Raw genomic sequence first — 23,894 nt, forward strand, 5'->3', positions numbered from 1 at the left:
GGAAATATAGAAATAACATATAAAAATAATTCTGCATTGACCCTAATTTTATAAGCCGTGTTGCAATGAATTAGGCAGCATTTTACAAATTAAAAACAACTATATTTTCCGAAGTTTCTGCTATTCTCGACAGAAATGCCCGGATCATTTCTCTCACAGTCAAAGCATCACGATTTTGCCGTTCGAAATAGTTTTGCAATGCTGCTAATGCTTAAATGCTGAAAGAAGATATTAAAACACTAATTTTAGGACCGTTCAGCTATGTTTACGGCGATTTTAAAATTAAACGATTTTGTGTATTAAAATGTTTGAACAAAACCACTTGGCATCATAAATTATATTTTCTTTAGTGAGTTCCTGACAGGAATTAATGACCACCAAATATCATGTGTCGTTAATTCTTTTCGTAGACTATCGGGACTCAAAACATTACAGTCGAAAAGCTGTTGACAACTTTGTTCTCAATATTCTTTGCGCGGAAGTCTTTTAATTTATAATGGTTCAAGTAAGCCAAATGGACCTCATTTTTTAATTTCGATTTCCTAGACACTCAATTGAAAACCCCCCAGAAATAAATGAATATAATCACGCAACAAATTGCAATTAATCCTTTTGATTTATAAATACCATAGAGTTCGGATGTACCCGTAATGCAAGCAAGACATAAAATTCTCAAAAATCTGAATAGTTATAAGAGCTGAATTAAAAACGCCAATTTACGGCAAACGAACAAGTCCATACTTAAAATATAATTTTTTGAAGCATTTATATTTTACCCCGTTGCATAATATGTAACGAAGCCCGTATTATTAACTTATCACTTTCTTCTTGGTAAATAAATGCACGTGCAATTTCCATTCAAGAAAAGCAAATTTATAGCTTTTTTGTGGAACATTTTTGTAAAATACGGAACGACACAATGTAGCAGAGTAACGAGTTTATTAGAAATGTATTCAAATTTCCAAACATAGGGAGATTTTATTGAAAAATTACAAAAAAGTATAAAAAAACCATACAGCCAAAATTATTATTATTGGTATTATTTCTGCTCGGTGCATAAAATTTTCATTTACATCGTATAATTTTTCATTTTACTAATTTCGTGGCATGCCAAATTTTCAAGTTTGTCATTAAGGGAAACGAAACCTCTAAATAAAATTAATGTAACTAGGAAATCTAAATGTGTATCATCTCTAATTATATAAAATTCCGGATACGTTTAGTTTCCGGTCTACGGAGTTTAAACGTTTTATTTTGGTTTTCTGTATCAGGGATGAATTATTTTAAGTAAAATAGCTTTATTTCGCTGGTTTTCATTAAAATAAAACATTATTTAAAAAATTGTGTGATCTTTCATAACTTGTAAATTTAATTCGACTATTTCAAGCACTTTTTCCAATAAAGATAAATCATGTTCTTTGAATTAAAACGTTCACGCCTTGTGAAGAAACTGAACATTTTCGGAAAATTGTATATTAAGTAAATACATAATTACTTGTACTAAAACCCCCAGCAAGAAATGCATTAAACTACCACACGTTTGGTATGGTTGGCATCCGCTACAGTAATTACGCTGAAGTAAAGAAAGATATAGAACAAATAAAGCGTAATAGCTAAGTAAAAAATCAGTTTAAAAAGCAGAAATCTAGACTTACTAAATAGTCTATATGAGCTCAGTCTATGTAAATAAAAGTTGATAAAAAGTAAATAGCGTCTAAAAACTAGCTATATATATAATACAAAAGCTGCAAATACTAATTTGATTACTTTTTCTAATCCATCTAAAGTAACAAAAAGTCAAATATTTGCTTCAATTCAAGTATTCATTCACCATTGCCAAATTCAGTTGAAACGGGGGAACAAGTGAGTAATCATTCTCCCAACATTTAAAAGAAAATTACTAAAATTGTTCTCAAGGCATAAGTCGCATATTACTTTTCATCCTAAAAATAACTACAATAAAGACAATTGCTGAAATACATGAACAAACGTTTGAATGGAAATTTATTGAATACGTATATGGATGAGTTAGAAATTTTGAAAACGTTTAGATGTTTCTGCGATTTAGAGCTACTTTTCGACCGCGTTATAATTAGAAACACAGTTATGTAAACTAACGCAACGGAGAATAAATCCATTAACACGCACACAAAAAAGTATGTAGTTAAAAACTAATCTAAACGAACAATTAATATCAATGTTTAAAGCAGACTCTAAAAAGACTAAAAGCAGATTTCTAAAATTATTCTGAAGGATGTTATAAGAAATGAGAATTAACGTTAATTACGTTATTACGTTACGTTATTTTTAGTTAAAAGAAATGAATGGAAGAACTAACTCTGTTCTCCGCATTCTAGAAATGCACGTTTTGATTACTAATGTGCTTTTTCGCATAAAGCAATTACCAAATCTAAAATCTAGTCTCATAGATGGTGGGCGCTATAAGAAAACAGAAAATGCGTCATTAAATCACTCGAACTTGTGTGTCATTTAGAGCACCTCCCAGTGAATCATTTACTCAAGGTAGGATCACGAAATGTGAAACATGTCAGGAATTCCACAGAGTTTTTCAAAACGAGGTGGAAATGAAATACTTTCGAAAGGTAGGTCAAGAACAGCAACATTGGATGCCTTTGAACATATTCATCGTTTGCATGTAACACGTTTGGGAGGCCTTAAAAGTCCATATCAAGTTTGACAAAGAGCGTTGAGGAAATGTAGTATGGAATACACATTCAAATTGGTGCATTAAAACTGTTTGGAATAATATTTTAAATGCCTGCAATTTTAAATCCAGAGCTCTCCGTTTTTTTTCTTTCAATAAAACCCAAAAATGGTATTGTAATCGCGAATCAATTATGCACATTGTTCTTGTTTTATAAAATTTACGAACACCTCACGAATAATAAAGTTCTGCTCATTTTCCAGTAAAATTAGCTGTCTCGAAAATCTGTAATTGTTGAATTTTATGTACGAATACTTAGAACTCCCAAATAATAGTTTTATTTGGTTAGACAGCTAAAAGTAATATTTGCGGTTTGTGTTTTTACTTAAAACAAACTGCGGCTTAAGATCAATATATTGGTACGCTAATTTAAGAGAAAATACCCATAAACTCGCGCACATTCTAAAAGTACCGATCTAAAAATACAAAAAACCTAATTAGTTTCAGATTTAACGCTCAGTATATACGAACTGCCTGAAAACTTAATATCCCTGGTAAAAATACGAGATCATATTTGCAACATAGCATGCTTTCAGTAATTTTATGATTTAATTTCTTGTTTCATATTTTTAGGTGCTGTTTTAGGAAAGTAGATATTTTATTAAAGAGGTATGAAATTAATGTCAATATGAATTTTCCTTAATGTTTGTGTCCAGAATTTTCGAAAACTCACTTTTGTTATGTAACTTCTATTTAATGCAATGTGTTTCCAATGTTCTTCTCGATTTAATTGTAGAAATTTAAGATGACTCTGTATGTGTTAGATTTTGTTTTGTTAGTTCACAATTTTTTTAATTTAAATAACCCGCGGAATTAATTAAATTAAAAATTTGGCTTAGTTTGGATGGTGGAAAACACCTGAAAAATATGACGTTAGATATCAGTGCTTTAGATTTTTAAATCAAATATTTTGCAACAATCAGAATTAATGGGAAAAAATCCTCGAAAAAAACAAAGCAAATTCAAATTGCAATCAATTACAATTACATAATGAAGCATATTAAAGGCAATGTTATTTTGCTTACCGAAGTGTTGGCTGGAAAACACAGATTAAAGCAGCTTTGAGTTCTGCAAAATTTGAAAGGTTGGCTTAAAGAGGCCGCCGGCAGATGACTAATCTCTGGATCGGTAAGTTCAGCAAAATCATCTTATGCGCATGTTAGACATAGTGAAAGCCTGGATCTTAGATACCGGGAATCGGGATCCATTCGACGTCGAGCCTCTATTTTTGCTGAATTTTGAGGATCGGGAGCGGAATTCTCGTGGCTTTTGGCTCACGTCCATTGCAAATCGTGTTCAAACGCTTTAAGCTTAGAAACTTGTTTGAGTTATGAGATTCATTTTTTGCTGCTGGAAGTTGATTTCAGTTGTATTACATCAATAACGTGGCGTTATGTTTGTATAACTAATCCAGAACCGTAGTCAAGTCAAAGATCATATTTTTTTAAGTTCAGAAAGGTTTATTTGTTATTTTTTGTGATAACTTGCTTACAGGAATTTTATTCAGAATATATGCATTTTTCTGCGTAACCTATCCCATGTTCATTCAGTATTTTAAGATATTATAAATCTAGTAATATTGAGGATAAAAATAGGTCGTTAACATCATAGAAGTAAAGGATGGAGTGGTAGTGTAGCCGTGGAATCAATCAACAGATGATGCAGCCAAAATATTTATAGCTACATTAAGTTATACTGAGAATTAACATTTTGAGAAACGCAGGCAAAGAAAATGAAACAATTGCAGAAGAAATTCAGACTTTAGCTATATTTTAAATGTTTTCCTCATGCTTAGTGTAAGATTTGTATTAAACTGTAAATTTAACAGTGTAAGCGTTGTAAACTGTAAATGTAACAGTGTAAGCGTTGTAAACTGTAAATTGTGATATATAAGAAAGTTCCGTTGGGGAAACAACGGTGGTTGAAATGTTCTTCTCAAAAATTGTTTCAAAGTTCTATTTTTGCTTTTTTAGTCATGTTATTTTAAGTACAGATGAAATTATATTTACTTATCCTGAATATTTTGCGAATATAAACTTTCCTGAGTCTTCCAAGTTTTCATTGCACGTGATGATGATGGTTCATAGCAACCAAAACTGAAATTTAATACAATCCAAACCCAAAATTACAATTTGGACTCCAGAAATGCTTTCAATTCCAGAAACAACTATACTACTAGTTTCTAATTCGCATTAATAGGGATCGTTTCGTGCAATTTTAATTAAATATTTTTGATCATTTGCATTTTGCTAAGGCTTAGTATTCTGGTATTAACTATTTTTCTTTTGCTTATTATTTCTGATAAACTGCTTCTGGTTGTGCACAAACTATCAAGAACGAAAGCTAAATGATCAGCTTGTTGCAGAGAAAAATATAGTTTAAGGTGGCATATTCTTGCCCAAATATTTCTAAAATTTTAGTACTCATAGCAAACATTGTACTACTGGTTTTCGCCTCGAAACGTTCGATTTTTAAAATAAGATGGTTTTAGACTTTTTATCGACTCTTTTAGAAAATGTTGGGGCTTTGAAATCCATCAGAGAGATTGTTTTTACGAGTATTTTACTCAAGATCAAATATCCAGTAAATCTGATGAAATGTAATTAAATTTTGTTGCTGAGATTTTTATAAGGTTCAGAGATTTAATTATTATATTCGTGATGTATCTACTAACCCTTTTAACATATTTTAATGTAAATATTATGCTTCAAGGAGTTGTTCATTTAACAAACACTTTCGAACCTTCTGAATCTTTTTTTGCCTCAAAGTTTGTTATTTTCAAAATTGTATGGGTTCAAGGAATTTTAATTACAGTTGTTTAAATCCTGAAGTATTATTGACTTTTGTTTATCTTTCTAGAAGAAAATTAAAGAGGAACTTTTCTGATCCTTCACAGCAGTTGAGCTGAGACTAAAACTATATTATCAAAAAGGGGTTAGAAAATTGTCTAGTTTTTCCTTATTTTGCGTATACACTCAAACGTTTTATCAAATATTTACTATATCAACATTTATTACAAGGTTAATTTGGGATTTTGATGCAAAGTATATTATTAGAAGTATATGGAAAGCATTATCAAACGAAGTTCTTCAAACACAAAAGTAGTCATAAAAAATTGAAGAGAAAAGAACACTTTTAATATAAACCTTTAATTTATCAAGAACACTTTTAATATAAACCAAACTTTTACATTAGTTACATCAGTATTTAACTTTAAAGTTAGAAAACAGCACTAAAATGTCTCGAAATACAATTAGTTTCTAACTATAAACCAATGATCTAGAAATGTTGCATTACAACTCTGACTCAAATCTAGAACAATTCAAATTTATTGTCTCCGTTCAGACATTGATTCACACCGAAACTCATAAAGTATTTTTAAAGTTCAGAACAGTGAAATCTGCAAATATTTACACATGCTCCCAAATACATGCCAACTGTTCAAAAATTTGCCATAAAACATGAATTTCCTAATCCCATTAAAATCAATCGACTATTGTCCAAGTGAAATAGATGATTTACGTTATTCTCATCAAATGTGACAAATATTGCCAAAGGTTGTTGACTGTTCCAATTGCCAATATGTTAAAAAAACAACTCTTAATTCATTGCTACACTTTTTTTGAAAAAAGCTTGCTGGTACATTAAGTATTATTGTCTTGAATTAGTTCGTAAGCAAAAGCCTTAATAACTTGGCTGTTGCTTTGAGGAAAAAAACAATTTTTGGCATGACTGGGAATTTTTAAAAATACGTTATAGGAATGGATATTCAATAAACCTCAGTTAAGTGCTTGCTTCGTATACTTTTAAATCCGTGTGTGAGTGTTAGGACCCGCAAATCAAAATGCCGCTCTTAGTTTTTATTACGGTGGGTAGATGAAAAGCTTTTGTTGTATTCATTGTGTATTTTGTTATTTGTAAACCAGATACATTTGAAATGATAATTAAATTACATTTCATAGGTTGGAAACAAATATTTAATTACATTCTACGTATATTTCGGCTTATAGCTTTTAAAATCTCAGATTATTCTAAATTCTAATTAGTCCAGCAGATGTTGAATTATTTAATATCTTCGGCTACGCGCGACATCTTTGACACGATGAGTTGAACTCTGAAACACTAAAACTGTTTCGCTATAGAAATATTTCCAGATTTTATCACAATTCACTGAATAATCAAGAGATCATTGAATAATAAAATAAAAATAATAATTGCTTTCTGCGGCTCAAAAATAATAACTTTCGTGGATAAATCATGAGACATTATCTTAAAACACTAAACAGTTTATTATCTGCAAATTGTGTGCTTCAATCAACACTGCTGGCATTTATTTCATTCATTACTATTTGAATTAAAGTTAAAACATCATTTAACCACAGTTATAGAAATTTTTGTTTATAAATTCTGCCAAATCACTTTGAAAAAAATCATCTATTTTTAAACATTATTATGCGAGAATTCCGCTAAACGTCGCTAAACATATGCATATGAATGAAAGTAAAAAATAGTCAATTAACACCGGCAGATCAATCTAGACTGGAAACATCACACAGTCTACCCCCGTATGTGTCAATTTATTTTTTATTTCAGGACATTGAGGCTGAAATAAATTCAAGTTATTTAAAATAAAAAAATGTATATTCTTTGAAAACCTACATAAACAACCTTAACTAGACGAGCACGAGGTGTTAACTAATAAGCAATAATAATAAATAGAACGACTTGTTATGATATTAAATTACAGAAGCGTTGTAATGGGCATTGGTTGATTACTTTTGATTAGTTCGGTCTGACCAGTGGCGTATCGAGACATATTTTCTAAAATGTTAACTACATATTTAAGCAGTAGTTTTCTATGTATCCTAAAAAAGAAGTTTGAACTAAAATTGCCAAAAGAATCGACTTTCTAGAAGTAAGCGCTATGACAAAGGCTAAGAATTACATTATCATCAACTTATCTACGACTCAAATCCAACAGCAAATAATCCTTATCATTTACAATAAGTGCATGATTTAGAAGCCCAACTATGTGCATTTGTTGATTTGAACCATTATTTTATTTTTCATGGAAAATTATGTTGCAAAATGTCTGCACTAATTCTTTATCAGAAAACTAATCCTTGTTCCAGCGAAAACGCGCCACATTCCATTACTTGCCTCAAAATATACTAATCTTGGAAGCATTGAATATAAATTAACTAGATACTTTTACCCATAGCAACCAACATTAACCACACTGAGATAACAGCAAGCTAAAATATCTGGAAACATCTTTTGTACCCAAGCACAATTTATTTCAGATTTCTCTATCTTCTACAACGTTTTTTTTTTAGATAATACTATAGTAGGAAATTATGTCATAAAAAAAAATATTTAAAAAAATTTAAGTTTTACAAGCGTTAAGTCAGTGTACGCAAAATCACTTGAAATACAGACTAAAACAATTAATATTAATAAAAGTCGAAATACCCCTATTAAGCGATCATGTCAATCACAAACAGACGACAATAGTTATCGTTGTCAGAAACGACCTTCATACGGATTTTCTTTCCTAGAAAATTTATTAAGCGGTATAAAACAGATAAGATATATTTGCTTAGGTGACAAAGAAATGCAATTTGTAACCAGCAATTACTTAAAGAACAGATCGATATTCCACTTAGACGCACATTCGATTTTTCCAAAACTTATTAGTCTTATGCTTGGTGTATACTAATCGCCGTATTAAACACCTTTTAATAAAATCCCTACATTTTTTATTTCTATGTTGTTTAGACGAATACTAATTTTCTCGCTGTTAATCGAAACTTTTGAAATGAAGAACATGCAAAATAATTTTATTTTTTTCATTTTTAAAATATGTTTTATTGAAACATGTAGACTGAAAGACATTCAGATGAACTTCTTGGTTAAACTATTGATAAAAACGTCGTACAGCGAACATCTTGTAGCGAAAGCTATATACCTTCCAAGGTGCAGTGTTAAAATTTTAAGAACTTCTTTTACTCAGTTTGATTGAAGAATAGAAAAAATAATAATAGTGGCTTGCAAATTAACGTTAGTTAGAAAAATAGAAAAGTTGATTGTCGAAGAGGTACTGCCTCTTATGCGTCTAGTTTCTATTAATTTGCAACCTTGAGTGTGTGTTTCTGTATTTTAAAAATCGCTGTAAATTTGTTACATTTTTATTGTATTTTACTGCTTTCTACTTTTGTTATCTAGGTTGCAATGTAATTTAATATCCCGTGAAACGTGAGAAGTATTTAAAAATAATTCGTCTTCTTCTTCTATCCCGACAAATTTACTTTAGTGAGTTGAAGAAAATCATACATAATTTTATATTTTAAAGAGATTAGTAATTGTCTAGTGGCTTGGTGTAAAAATATTTCAGCAGAAGAAATATTTCCTGACTTAAAAAAAAAATACCCCGAATGTCCTGATCAGTAGCTGAGCATTAGAATAAATTTGCTTAAAAATTCAAACTTTTATTTATAATGACTTAAACGATTAAAAAAATGGTGAAACTATTCTAAAGCACCTTATCCTTCATTTGTGCTTTACTCAAACATTTTCGTCATTTTTGCTGTCATTCGTTTTTAAATATATATTTGTTTTGATCACGTGTACAGATTTGCCATCTAGGGTTTCTTATCATTTATAGACTTTTCCATTTGAGTAAAATTTTCGGTTAGACGCACAGATCATACATGACAAATTTTTCTGCAACTAACCTTTTATAAATGTTTTTTGGATTTCAGTGCTCATTTCGCCGCAAATGGGTCAACAACTTTTACATCTTCTTTTCGCTTATTACAACTATTTATTTACATTTAAAATCGCACATTTTTAAATTGCCAAAGATATTGAAAAAATTTGTATATATATTTTTTTACAATTTCGTAAAATCGAGTTTGCTATTTGTTTAGCAGAACAAAAGTCATAGACATTCGAAGACTGGGAGATCCTAATATAAAAGAGCAAGTAAGAAGCTCACTAGAAAGAGAAATAAAACACATCAAGATAGAAGAGACGACGGCAACCTGGAGCGTAATAGAGAGAACAATAAACAATACCAAGAGCAACAAATAGGGTTTATGAACAGCAGTAAAAAGCAAGGATGGATGGGAAGATTCAGGGAAAAAGATCCATCGGAAGACGCCAGAACTTATGGCTGAAGGACATACGCATGTGGTTTGGGCGCTCATCCACAGAGATCTTCCGAACAGCTGTTTCCAAAACCACACTGGCCATAAGAAGGCGAATTTGTTTAATCTTCTAATTGAAATACAAGTGTCAGTCAATAGCTTTCGTACTATGTGTTGTTTAAAAAATGAATCCCAATGGAAAACAGTTCGAATTTTTGGTACAAATTTGATGTTCGCTCATCATATGCAAAAACCAAACAAACAATAGCAATTTCAGATTGTTGATTAATTTCCTGTTGATAAAAGTAAAAGCAAATTGTCTGAGGTGCGACTATGGCAGCTGAAAGAGATCAACTAAATCCCCTCAAGCGAAATCACTGAATTGCACATTTCCGCTGGTAGTTTTGTTAGGAGCCAAAGCCATTGCTATTAATGATTACGCATAGAGCCTATAATGTACAAATACGCTTCTCTACTGATATACCTACCTTTAAACAATTGATAAGATTACGAGCGATAATGGAGTCGCATAATGAGCAAAAGAGTCAGCAAGGTCGGCCGACGAATTCTAAATTACATGAGCGAGAATTAAATCGAGGTTCGTACCATCAGTTAACTATTCGGTGGAAAACAAGTTGCTGTTAATTTTTTCGGTTTTTGTTCGATTTTAAAATTTAGCAAGAAAGTTATTGTGTTTTTCTGTAACAGTTAAAACGGCCATGAACGTCAGTTATTTATTCTAGTGGAACTAGGTTCGACGTTTATTTATTGTTTATGATCATCGTTAATGTGAAACTTTGGTAAGCTATTTGTGTCAATGGAACAAATTATTTTTACTCATATTTTGCAAAACTTTATTAATCGGAGTATGTTTTACATTTCTGCTGTATTTACAGAAGCTCTAAGATATTTGCGCAAAAACAAGAAAGTTTTCCAATCAAAAGAACGTTTCCATTTTGCAAAAATTTGCAAATCATATAATAATTGCTAAAACCGGTTTGTGAAATAAATATTTCTGGTTATCAAATTTAAATAACACATGAAACGACTGCTGTACGTAAGGAAATTCTTAATTATAAGAACTTATTAACTTTAAAAGCAGACTGAATAAGAAAGTTTATTGCAATTTACGTAAGTGAGAATGACTGTGTTATTTTAATTTACATACGCTGGAAGTAGAAAAGGGAAGTAATAAATAAATATATGAACTGATTTGCAGGATATATTAAATTATTACTATAGTCCTTGAAGACGTGAATAAGATTGCCGGTTATTTCTACATAAACAATTAATCTTTTTATGTCAAAATAAGCACTGGTTACTCACTTTTTCAAACTGTGTTCCAATTGTATTTTTAGATTCCATGATGGTGAGGGCATGCCTTTACAGGAATATATCCTAACTATTGAAAACGCAATCACAGAACTACTGATTTGAGTACTAAAAAAAAATAAGTTAATACGTTTATATTTATATTGATAATTACTATAAATAATATTTTTTGGAATTACTTCGTGCTTTCTGCATCTGCGTAATGAATGTGAACTTTGTTGCCTCAGTCATAATTTATCACATTGTATTGTATTTATGTCAAATAATTTTGTGGTTATTTCAATGTGAAGAACGAAAATTACAAGCGATGTCGACCACGAACGTCAATAGCAAAAAGACCGTAAAATTACATTAAATATTAAAAATCTGTAAGCTGAACAAGAAATAGATTCTTGTCTTATTGAAAATGTTGTTTCCATTTTTGAGGCTTATTCTCGGATTGATAGTTGAGTTTTAAGTTTACTTTCGCATTTTTACTATTATTACGGCGCTCGCAACATAATTATTATATTGAGTCATTTATTTATTAAATCTACCCATTTTTTAAAACGATACCTTTTTCAGAAGTAACTATCTGATTTAAATAGTAAAATATATTTTTGTAAGTACGTGAACAAACTCTTTTGCCAGGAAAGGGTTTGTTCGGTGCAGCTTAAAAAATAAGCTATTAAGTCACAGATTCCGCTATATTATTTTTTTTTATTATTAAATTTAGGTTATTTAATTTTTAAGTTATTCGGTCACCTTGGTTCTTTACATATCTTTGATAAAATATGTTTTGATTCTTTAAATTGTTATTTGAGCACGTTTAATTGGTTTTAAGCAGACTGAAATTAAGAATTTTACCAAATCTTTTAGAACGATTATGTTCACGAGATTTAATGCTTACCAAGATGGAACACTTTAGCATTTACCACACCAAACCATTTACTAAATGTTATAGTAACAGATTGTAAATTATAGGATGTTAAAAAAATAAAAAAGATGGAAGACACTTAAACTCTTATGGAACTAATGTTTTGCGTTATTTGAGCTACACATCAATCAAATTCAGAAATACTTCATTCCCTGCTTAGTTGTAAAGAAATACCTTAGAGGTAATAATTATTTTTATGTTTCAAACACTTCTTTAGGTGGTCGTTTTTAAGTGTTGTTATTTATATTTCAATTTAACATTTTTTTTAAATAATCCGTTTTCCTTTAAAGTACTGTTTCAGGCTTATTAATATTTCAGGGTGTAATCATATTTATTGCAGAAAAAAAAATTGATTTCAAAATATTAATTCAGAAGATATTCCTGAAGAAAAAGAAATTAAACGTAGAAAAAGTCCATAAACTGCCTGATTAAATGCATAATAAAACAAACGAGTGTTCAACAAATATTGATTAGTCACTAAATTTGCCTGCCGTTCAGTGTCAATACACAATATTAAATAATTGACCTGTGAGCAATAATTATTGGGTTTATTGACTGTTATTAAGAAAACAGTACATACTAGACTAATTTGCTTCTAATAAAGCTTAGTCGATCGAAAGGAAAACTTTTATAACATTGAATTAATTAATGAAAAAGACAAATAACTAGAAGATGAAATATTTGCTAGTGAATTCTCAGCAATAAATATCACGCCACAAAAAATGTCTAGCACAACTCAACATTTAATCGTTAAGTCACAAGAGATAAGCACATAAGGCATAGAGTTCACTTGATAAAGTGAACATGGAGACAAGATATGCTGACATCAGACCAAATATAATCTATTGCAAGACTAAACCATTAACAGAATATATAGTCCATATAGTGTGCATCTTGTCTTCATCACAACAAGTTAAATCAGCGAAAGCTGTTTTTTTTTAGTTCTTTAGACCTTTTTCGAAGGTTTCACTAAGTTAGGGTTTTTTATGCACAATATAGGCGGAGGTCGTAAAATAAGTAGGTCCTAGAATCAACTTATCCTGACACAATTTTGCCATAAACCTTAAGCAATTTCATTTATTTAGGACAGGCATTCCCCACGTCAGTCGTTAGTGAAAATAATTTAATCGAGATAAAACCATTTTAAGTGCAATTATTTAGCATCGATGGCATATCTGAGTAATTGCATTTTTCTGCAATTAATCCTGCTTGTACACAAATCGGATTGCACAATCTTGAGGCCTGTAATTATAAAAATAGTGCTCATTTCCATATGTTGCAGATTTGTATATTTGCTCTCAGTTATCAGTCAGTACAACACATTTGTTTAATATGGAGTGTAATTTCATTGTTTTTGGAACCTGTTACCGTAGGTATTTGTTCTTAACTTAAAAATTAATTAATCAGCTACAGGATTTTAATCGGTTGCATCATGAATGTCTCGCGTGCACTTACTTACAAAACTGTCGGTGGTTTGAAACGAACCGTTTGATTGATTTGATGTTTATTTGCCGATACTCTAAGCCAAATATGTGCACATCTTTTGGGATGCCAACAATATACGAACGTTATTCTTATTTAAATATTTACCTCAACCCGTGGCAAGCAGATAATATCTAATATTCGCATTGTTAATAATAGCACATTATATAAATCGATTCCTGAATAAAAATAGGTTTTTGATTGATAATTGTACTCTGTGTGGGACTATCTTAATAAGAGAAATAATATTTAATACCTTGATCCTACCACAATAATTATTTCTCGTTGCTATGTTATTCATATTCAGATTAAATCAATGCACTTGATTAATCGTAATGCTGCTGCTGATGGACTAATATATCTTGGTAACAGTAAGAATATATAAAGAAAAATATTATCATTTCAATGAGTAAGAACTTGCTAAACAGGAAAGTTAAAAATCATGTGAGTGATAAACCAGAAAAACAAACTATTGTTTTACAAAAGTTTGAAGTAATCATCATCGTCATCAGCTTCCCACAAAGTTCGGTCCCGAGCCGTCTGCATCCAGTTTGCACTCAAATCGTCCGACCATGTTGTACAGATGTTTCATTCTTTGTTTCCTTACTTGCTATATACTTTTTTCACTTACTTTTCACCCAAAACATTTGCTCTATTTGCTTCGATTTCCAGTTAGTACTTTTCCATAGTTTTTTGATGATTTGTTCGACCTTTCCTGAGCTAGTCTGTCAGATTTACAATTATTTTGAAGTAAATACCTTTGCAATGCATATAAAATATATTTCTAATCTACATTAAAATGCGTATTTTTACCTTTATTTTACATAAACTACATCTCTAATTGTTAATGAAAAATAAAGTAAATTCATTTAATTTCTCATCTATAACACCGACAGTTAGTGGGCCTATCTTTAAATGGTAAATAACTTATTTTGTTTATAACTCGTTAGCAGCAACAGCAAACACTTGCAAAGCATAGCAGTTTTAAATGGAATTTACAATCCTTAAAAGTATTATAAATAGTTATCTAAATATTAGCTGTCTGATGCTAATAAATCAAAACCAGTATCTGTCTGAGGAAAAGTGTATAAAATATTTTTCAGTAAACACCTGAATAATTCACCCGAATCAATATTGTAGATTTGATCAGATTTAAAAAGCATAAATTTTGTTAATCAGCATTTTCGTAAAAATAAATATACATATCAAGTTTAATTAGTGTTGGGAAATGTTAAAGTCATGCATAGGACATATATTAGTTTACGCAACGGCAACAATTATGTAATTCTATTTGTAATTAACACCAACAACAAATTATGTTCATTGGCTAAACGTGAAATAAAATGTGCATACAATGTAAAATTGCAATTTCAATGCTCAAGTACAAACTTCCAAACCACGCATTTGCCCATAAATAATTATTTTTAAATTGTTTAATACCGAGCTTGGTTCCTTCAGTTTGCTCGAGTGTGCCAAATTAAAGCTAAACAAATACGGATCTCAGTTTCTCAACAAACAACTTCCAAATATAATAATTTAATTAGTATGGTTAGAGCAAGCTCATTTCACGTCATATATAATTATTATACACGCATTGAAAGTGTATTGGCATTAGGTAAGTGCTTAATAATGTTTACAAGATACGTATAAAAATAATATAAAAGTCATACACTTAAGCAGACAAAATAAGTGACTTTCAAGTATTTATTTTATTTAGCGCTAACTACTACCTAAAAGCGATGAATTGTAGATTGTGGTTGAAGAAGCAAATTCGTCTAATTTTTCAACTTTATAAGGTTGTCATTATATTTTGCTATTATCTCTTATCGTTTTTTTATAGCCTTTCGTTTATTTAACACACAAGAGCGGATTTAATACTTGTATTTCTGAGAAATAAGAATCTAATTAATGCCAAATGAAATACCGTTTAAAATTTTCAAGGGCTTATATGGTAATTGCAATTTCAGTGGCAAAAAACCTGTTTACCTATTTTCCCATAATCGCCTTTGTTGCTTGATTGTTGCTCTAGATTTGCGTGTAATCATTTCGTGCAACTGCAAACCCCATGCTTGTTTTCCTATAGATAATAATAATCTGGATTAGTAATAAATTGGCAATAAAACAGTACGAAAACATTTGACAAACAACCGAAAAGATATATTCTTCATGGGACCGGAAATTCCGGAAATTCTATTTTTGCTGCGTGTTATTTACGCATTTTGTTTGTTGTTAATGCTAATTATATTCTGTTTATTAGTAATGATGGATATCTAAAGAAGGGCACATTTTATATTTGTGTTGACAAAGGTGTTTTGTTTCTTCTTGACTTATCTATGTTTATTTCCAAGCAACGCTCTTACATGCATGGTATTTTGATAACATGCATCAATTTATTCATTCAAAATAGAGGAAAAAATTAAAAAGCTGTTTGTTTTCTTTCCATGGTGTCTCTACGATTCTGGACGGGTCTTTTATTTTTTAAATTAAGAGAATGATTAAAATTAGGTTTACCTATTTTGCGCAAAGTATTTTATAAATATACGAAATTAGTAATTTACAAGACTTTCTTCAACATCCTGTAGTTTGGTAATCCTGTAGTAACTAAATGATTTGCATGAGTTATTATGTTAATGAGCTGTGCGCTCTATTTTAAGCTCGTCTCTTTGCCCCTGAAAAATTAGTTTTTTTTCGTAACTCATTTTATGTTAGTAACTTGTAGTTCTCAATAAAGCACAGTCGGGGCTAAGAGTTATACCATTTAAATCTAAATAAATAAAAATACATAAGATCTAAGGTAACATTTGCAAAAGAAGAATATTCGAAAAACAAATGGGAAGAGATCGATCAAGCAAGCGAGCGGAAACGATTTTTATAGCACTCACTAGATGAGCAAATAATTAACAGGAACTGGAAACCTGAACCTACAAATTTTCTGTGAAAATCGAAAAACTGATAATAGTAGAACAACGACTAAATTTGGAAGCAATATTGAATGGAAGCCGACAAAAAAAGGCAGTAAAAGTGAACACACCGAAGGAGATAAGAGACCAAAGAAATACATTTTACATATGTGATAATCAAGGATGGGAAAGCAGTATAATTTTCAAGGCAAACATTTGAGCTTTTAGAAGGAAATCAAAGACCTGTAGGTCACCACTAAGCTCATCTTTATTCAAACGCGGCAATAAGAATTTTCAGCCTCAATAAAAAACCAACTAGTCTTTTTGTTAGCTTTCGAAATATTCTATTTTAATTGAAATTAGCATTCAAATTGTTTAAGTCTCGGTAGGTCTCACATGCACTGAAATGTAAATGTGCGCCAGTTTCTAGAACACGTGAATTTTATTTGAACATCGCAACTCATATACGCATTTCAGATGTTAATTACTTAAACCAAACAAGATAAATATTCTTAACAAACAAGGATCTTTGCCTCCGGCAAATAGGTTTTCAAAAAGGTAGCTGCTCGTTAATACTTATCAGATGTTTGTTTTCAGCTAGCCTTGTTGAATATTATTGTTAGGATTAGTCTGTATTGTGATGGAAATTTTATTCTGGAACTATTCATTCTGTGTGCAATTATACCGACCAATGTTATTTACTGCCATAAATACATTGCTCAACACCAATTGTGCAGCTTCTAATCAGATCCTCAAACTCAACTTTTTAGTCTATTGAATCAAGGCATCCAGATACGTTCTAATAATCGTTTTCTTACGTCTATTGCCTGACCTACGATCCAGACTTTATACTGCTTACAATCAAAATAAATATTGCCCATTTGCTTCAACATTTTTTTAATGCTTGAATAAATAACATCTGTTGGCAGTGGGAAAACAGACGACGAAATTTCTTTTCGATAAACCAGTTTGATGTCTTTTCATCGGGTGCTGAGATTTATTAATAGTTGTAATGCAGGATCGGATCAGTTGACGCAAAACTACTCTGATAGCCGAGATTAGATTAGAATAGCCAACAGAGCCCTAAATTGTTTTGGATACGGTTGGGTCGCTTTTAGCAAGACTATACTTTGTTCGGCGATATTTCCAGAAGGATCTGGAACAACTACAGAAAACCACATAAAAAACAACAGCCATCTTTCAGTTGACCTTAGCTGTTGTCACCGGAATTCCATTAAATTTGTTTATCAACTGTAAATATTATGTAAGCACTATTTATCAAATTCACAAATTGGTAATAATCAGTTGCAGACTAACAACAACCCGTACAAATTTTAATAGGAATAGCAATTCAATAAAGAATTTTATATTTGCTAGAAAACTGGTACGTTTCTAGATGTGATACTAAAAATATTTTGAATGCGATTGTGAAGAACGAATGTGAACCAATATTAAAATTGCTACATTGTTACGCCAAATGTCGTTATTAAAAGTTCCGATATAAGTACCTAAGAGAAAAATATTCATAGAACTTTTTGACATTTTGCTTTGCTACTTCGAAGAACCGTTTACTCTTTTATGGTTAGTGTTGTTGAATTTCTTGAAAATGGTCCAAGATATGAGCATAAAATTCTGTGAAATTTTCTTTCAACAAATCGATTGTTTTCTTCATCATCATTTAATAAATTCCTTATCAAATTATATGTCTACATTGGCTTTTCTCTTTATCAATCCAGTATTTTGAGGGAGTTAATGGCGCAAAAATCAGAATATTTTGCTCATTAATTCAGTCCATTCGAAGTGGACCAGCCAATACAGGAAATTTCTTAGGAAAAGTTCTGCAAGATAATTAAAAATGTACATTTACAACTGTTATCGAAATAATACTTTTTCAACTGAGTTTCCATTATTGATATGTATACATGTGCAAATGAATTAATACTTTAATGTATTTAATGTATTGTACGTATTTCTCTATAATTGTCTGAATTTATAGTCGGAAAGTCTTTTTTCAGGTGTCAGCAAACTAAATCAGTATAACTCGTTAAAAATCCGACAATAAATGTATACATCAACTCGAATGTTTAGTATAATCGTGCCTGTTCTATCCACAGTTTCCATCCAGCTTTCAATTGAGATAATTTTTTGGTTCTTTCGGATTTCGAATTTTAAATCGCCATTGTATAACAGTCTTTTTGTTTTATGATACTTTTGAATCATTCGAAGTAAATTGAATATATTGAATAGTTGAAATAAATTTCCGCAATAGCTTGTGATTGCACAATAAATTGAACTTCAATTCTGAATTTTTCGAATTTAACCAAACTAGAATTGTAATTAACTTAGTAATTAGTTAATTTTAGTTCTTTGAGTCGAATTAATTTTTCAGTTTCTCCACCTATTTCAGTACGTTTTCTTCTTTGTCTAAAAAGTTTTATTTCAAAAAAGTCTATTTTGAAATGTGAGACTACTGAAAATTGTGGCAAAAGCTTCCAGGCCTTGTTCTTCGGGATGATTTGCATAACTTCCGAATCTCAAAAAATCTTTTTGGAGACAATGCCTTATAACCAGAAATATAACTAATGTGATCAGTTCCGACTCGAAAATAAAAAACGTTTCTAAAATATAATTAATTGTTCCTGTTCTGCATCAAAATGTTTCATAGAGAACGTGGATTTATCCCAAATTACACAAATAATTTTGAGGAAGGCATCAGAAAAATTATCTCAAAAATACTTTAGGCCGGCCCTCAAATATGGGCCGATCAGAACCAAAAACTAATATTTAGTCACTGATGAAATTATGGCATGTTTATTGTCTATTTTCAGTTGGACGAACGTTTCCATATGGCAAACTCCGAGATCCACAACCGATCTTCGTCCTGTTTCAAACCAATAAATAAGATGATCGTAAAGGAATCATCATTCAGCATCAACAATCCATATCCAGCTTCCGTGAGGGAAATATCGGCGATGTTGGTCCATGCGCGCAAGGAATCCCCCGAAGAGAAAGAGGTGCCAAGTCCGCGACGAAATGTTAATGTGGACCGGGATAACAATCCTGTGGGTCGAGGTCTTAATTTGAATATTAACAATAGCAACCATCAGTGTGGAAGTTTTTTCGCGAAGTGTAAGTGCCGACATGAAGACAAGCAGACAGTTACAAACAGTTGCTCCCAAGATTTGCGATCTAACTCAATTCCGGTGTCACATGATGGTCACAGCACCAAGAGATTGTCTAGCCCCGAAATAGGTAAATGGATTAGTTTTTACAACATAGTTTTTAACCAAACTTATAAAAACACATTCTAATTAGATTCGTTTTTCCAATATAGATCTAGCAGAAATAACAGCCCGCCAACCTCACCTATGCCTCAAGCCGAAAAGTCCTGGCACTCCAACCTCATCGCCCACCATCAAAGCGAACGTGTTCCTCAATCACCCAGAAGTCACGTTTCCAATTCCTGTAGAAGTTTCCAAAGAAGACTATCAGAATCATTCGTTCCCGGCCCATCTGTATCCGGAAATCAAGCACAAGCTTGACTATCACAAAGCGACCGCTTTAGCCTACGAATGCCAGAAAGATAATAAGGAACAGCACCATAAGCCGACGACGAAAGAAGAAGAAGCTGAGAAGTTTTTTAAGGAATTTGGACTATTTGGACCAATGGGAAACGCCGTTGGGGCAAGCTTCAGGAGAGGATCGCGCAGCTCCATTGAAGAGAATATTAGTCAGATAAGAAAGAACTCGAAAACTATCGAATTTAAACCCAACAAGATGTCGCATATTTATGTGGAAGATTACGACCATCTCAAGGTAAATTTACTGCCAATGAAGTGATATTCCACTTAATTTATCAGTTGCTTACTTCAATTAACCCGCTGAAAAAATACTTCAATTTTCCCTAGATGAGTAAGAGCTGTTTTGCGTTAATTAATATTTTAATAATCTGCACAAAAATTTGAAATTGGCATTTTGGTCAAAAATAATATCGACCTAACGAGTATTTATAGATTTTATATTCGGCAATACGTTTTTATATGCACGTATTTCAAATCTTCGTGGCAACGTTTCGCTTGGCAGGTATTACCACCCGTTTTCAATTGTAAATTATTGCAAATATTTAGTTGTATTTGGACGTTTGAATTTAGATTTAATGAGACGAAAAATGTTGGCAGCAATTCAAACATTATTTCAGGTGATTGTGTCAAGACTGAGAAAGGACATCACTGAGATGGAAATGAAATACAGCGCTTCTCAAGTAGAACTGCATGAAATGAAAAATTTGTTAAGTACAAAGGAAAATGAAGTTTTGAAATTGCAAAGAGAAGTTCACAAGTTAAAGGTAAGCAATATCTAAATCCAGTATTTTCGGTTTAATGTTTGTTTTAATATCAAAAAAAAGATGTATGAACAAATACCAACCGGATAAAAAGACAACTTGATATTAAATATACATAGAAAAGAAGTAAAATTCTATTTGTTTTGAGCAACCATGTTTTGTAGAACATGTAAGTTATTTCAAAAGTGCTTAGAAATGTCCATGTAATGAGGAATAAGTAGCAGAAATTTGACTTGTTTCTAAAAACCGTATTCAAAGCAATACAATACTAGTTAAAAAAAACTGGCACCTGATTGGTATTCATATGTTGAAAAAAATTATCGTATCATGATGAGCAAAAAAATAACGCACATAACTTACATTAAAAATCCAAACCAAGAAAATAATACTGCAGAATCAACAAGGTTTTTTATTTGAGGGGATTTTTTTTTAATTAGGCATACATCTTGTATGTCGCAACTTTTTAACCTGCTATTATGGTTTTCATTTCTTCTGTTTATCTCATGCTGTAGCTCATGCTGATATTCTTAATTTCTACAATCCTATGTTGTGTCCATCGAATACGATACAATAAAAGTCAACCAAGTACGCATTTCTGTAACATTTTCCTAAATTAGTAATTTCCTGGTGCAAATTTGCACAGACCGAGTTAAGGTCAATTACATTAATAGCCCATATACACTGAAAACCTCTTACTATTTTAAAACATTGTCAATCAAATTGTTCTCAAAATTTTGTAGTTCACTCCAGCCGTGCTAATGGATTGTTTCTGCAAATTAGAAGCTATTCTTTCAATTAAACATTCAAAAAGCACTGTAAAATTTAAAATATTAGTTAGAAGAAAGTAATTAAAGGTTCGCCTTCAGGTTAACACATTAACTCTTTTAATTGCGGATGATGAATTACCTGCATACGCGGCAGTTTAAACTGACTGAAAAGTTTACGATTGCGAAAAGAATTATTTTATACATATATTACAAATATTGTTTATATGTTAAAAGCATGCTTTGAAGTTGAATTGATCTCTTATTACCGAAAACATTATTTATACCAAATGCATTTTATTATCCAAAGCAATAGATTTAATTCAAATTTTTTTGATCGGATTTTAGGAAATTTAATAAAATTACAGAAGCCAAAGTTCTACAAAGAAAAGAACCCAATATTGTACTTTTTAATGATATCTGACTTCACATTTATTTTTAATGTATATTATGTTGTAACGGTCTCTCATCCATTTGGAATTCCTTATTACGCAATGCGCACAATTCTGCAAAGTAGCATCCTCTGTTAATGTAAAAGTTGCTCATGGGATGATAAAACATTTCAAACTTTCAGATGTGTTTTATCTGGAACAGTGCTGCCTTTTAGCTATTTATTATGGCTGTTCTGGTGATTTAAAAACTTCATGTTTAGCAGCAGAAATGTGTTCTGCATTCATTAAAAGATCGTTTTTTTCATTTTCGGTTGACGTATTATTACCGTTTTTTCGTCTTTATCAGAACTACGATCTCAACACTGTTTAACAAATTTTACACATAGTTTACAATTATCCACTTTCAAAATCCCCGTGATTCAAATCTGAGAAAATGTGTTTCCATCTGAAACGTTTTAGTTGAAATGAGAACAAACAAGCAATGCTCATCTTTAAATATTGAGGAAAAAATACCACATTCATATAAATTGTATCGCCAAACAGCTTCCATTTGTTTGGGTTGCTATTTTGTCTTTTTTTTAATTTTCTGTTAGAGTTTTTCAATATTCCAACAAACTTATATTAGTATTTCTCACTCAATGTGCAGACTGTATGTAATGCTCAAACAGCAATTATTATCAGTTCATTAAACGCAAAATACAAATGAATTCAACTTTCAGTTTCACGAAAAACGTATTTGCGTCTATTTGCATGTCATTGCTGATTTTCTAATCAGTTAACAAGGAAGGAAGTGTCAGCTTGTTTGCCAGGAAAATGCGTTCCATGATTCAATAACTAACTTTGCTGCATTGAAATCGCCAGAATTAAAAGGAAATTAAACCTTTTATGGTCGCTGAATAGGCTCGGGTTAGTTGAATCTTGATTTACCCCATAGAGGCGTGAAAGTGAATTTAAAATAAATGGTATAACTTTTAATAGACGACTTTAAAAGTTATTTAAAAATGGGAATTTAATGCAATTTACTATTATTATTCTGATGTCAATTTAGAAGACATTAAATATTCTTCGAAATATTTCCAACGCTTCATTTAAAAATACTTGCAAAAAGATCGAAATATTATTATTTTAATGCTAGAACTTACAGTTCATATATAAATGTCTGGTACACTGCTATCAAATCTAATCTTCTAAAATCTAAATCATCTTCAAAATCAATGTGGAATTGATTTTTTTCTCTGCTCCACTGATATTTACCGCATGCTTGCAACAGAGCATTTAAACTTTTAGACACATTTAAGGCGAACAGATTTAGAGATTTAAAAAAAATGTTGCAGTTTTTTGGCAGTCGATATAGAAGCTCCAATTTGGATACTTTTAAAAATATTTCCTTCAATCAATCGAGAACACCATAAATTCTATAAAAATCAGGAATATTAACAAGTACAATTAAAACGCAGTGGTGGTAAATTTTGAATTTTAAATTATATTTAAATTTATAGACTTAAGAGCTTAGAGAACTTTAATCTACTCTCAAGCTGTTGAAGATGTTATTTTCTTAGAACAGTTTCTGAAAAACCCACTTATTTTATGTTAAGCTGTAAAAATAGTGCAGATTTTACTTTTCTCACAGCTAAAATGTATTTTTTTTTATTTTGGCAAAATTGTTAAGCATAGATTCAAGGCAGGATTTATTCCTTCTTCTGGAAAAAGATTAAGTGCCAAAATTAGAAATGACAAATAAAAAAATATGAACAGTAAAGAACCAAACTTTCAAAGAGTTTTCCTTGAAAAAACTGCAAGAAACTAACTGAACATAGAAATCGATGATCAGTCAGAATTTCAAGCTGGCGTTGGCTCGGAGAGTTAAACTTTCCAGCCCAATAGATAATTCTC

General features: G+C 31.0%; 2 protein-coding genes and 2 long non-coding RNA genes across 8 annotated transcripts in view; 2 read left to right on the forward strand and 2 right to left on the reverse strand.

The window, feature by feature from the left end:
• LOC109546363 overlaps window positions 1-11,282 on the reverse strand; it is a 46,840-nt gene extending 35,558 nt beyond the window's left edge. Inside the window, exon 1 of one of the 4 annotated variants that reach the window (XM_048668913.1) lies at window positions 11,200-11,282. In XM_048668913.1, the coding sequence (XP_048524870.1) occupies window positions 11,200-11,252 (53 nt within the window). In that variant the 5' untranslated portion in view covers window positions 11,253-11,282. Of the gene's footprint in view, window positions 1-3,750; window positions 3,948-11,199 lie in introns of those variants that run through there. The other 3 variants (XM_019917288.2, XM_019917289.2, XM_019917291.2) reach the window with 3 other exon arrangements.
• Window positions 6,529-11,299, forward strand: LOC125505324. Its single transcript, XR_007282091.1, has 3 exons — window positions 6,529-6,593; window positions 9,658-10,673; window positions 11,232-11,299. It is a non-coding gene; the product is annotated as an uncharacterized LOC125505324 (long non-coding RNA).
• LOC125505326 lies at window positions 6,535-10,422 on the reverse strand. 2 transcript variants are annotated; one of them, XR_007282093.1, is made up of 2 exons: window positions 10,362-10,422; window positions 6,535-6,847 (listed from the first exon to the last, which is right to left on the reverse strand). It is a non-coding gene; the product is annotated as an uncharacterized LOC125505326 (long non-coding RNA). The 2 variants fall into 2 exon arrangements; XR_007282094.1 differs by lacking the exon at window positions 10,362-10,422 and adding an exon at window positions 7,385-8,051.
• A 1,197-nt stretch (window positions 11,300-12,496) lies between the features above and the next one.
• Window positions 12,497-23,894, forward strand: part of LOC109546365 (cGMP-dependent protein kinase, isozyme 1) — a 21,578-nt gene continuing 10,180 nt past the window's right edge. The window contains exons 1-4 of the mRNA XM_019917292.2: window positions 12,497-13,490; window positions 19,332-19,755; window positions 19,838-20,319; window positions 20,702-20,848. Of these exons, the coding sequence (XP_019772851.1) occupies window positions 13,395-13,490; window positions 19,332-19,755; window positions 19,838-20,319; window positions 20,702-20,848 (1,149 nt within the window). The 5' untranslated portion in view covers window positions 12,497-13,394. The remainder of the gene's footprint in view (window positions 13,491-19,331; window positions 19,756-19,837; window positions 20,320-20,701; window positions 20,849-23,894) is intronic.

The sequence above is a fragment of the Dendroctonus ponderosae genome, unplaced genomic scaffold, assembly GCF_020466585.1.
Source record: "Dendroctonus ponderosae isolate FM_Combo_2020 unplaced genomic scaffold, Dpon_F_20191213v2 Dpon_F_20191213_8, whole genome shotgun sequence".
NCBI lineage: Eukaryota > Metazoa > Arthropoda > Insecta > Coleoptera > Curculionidae > Dendroctonus > Dendroctonus ponderosae.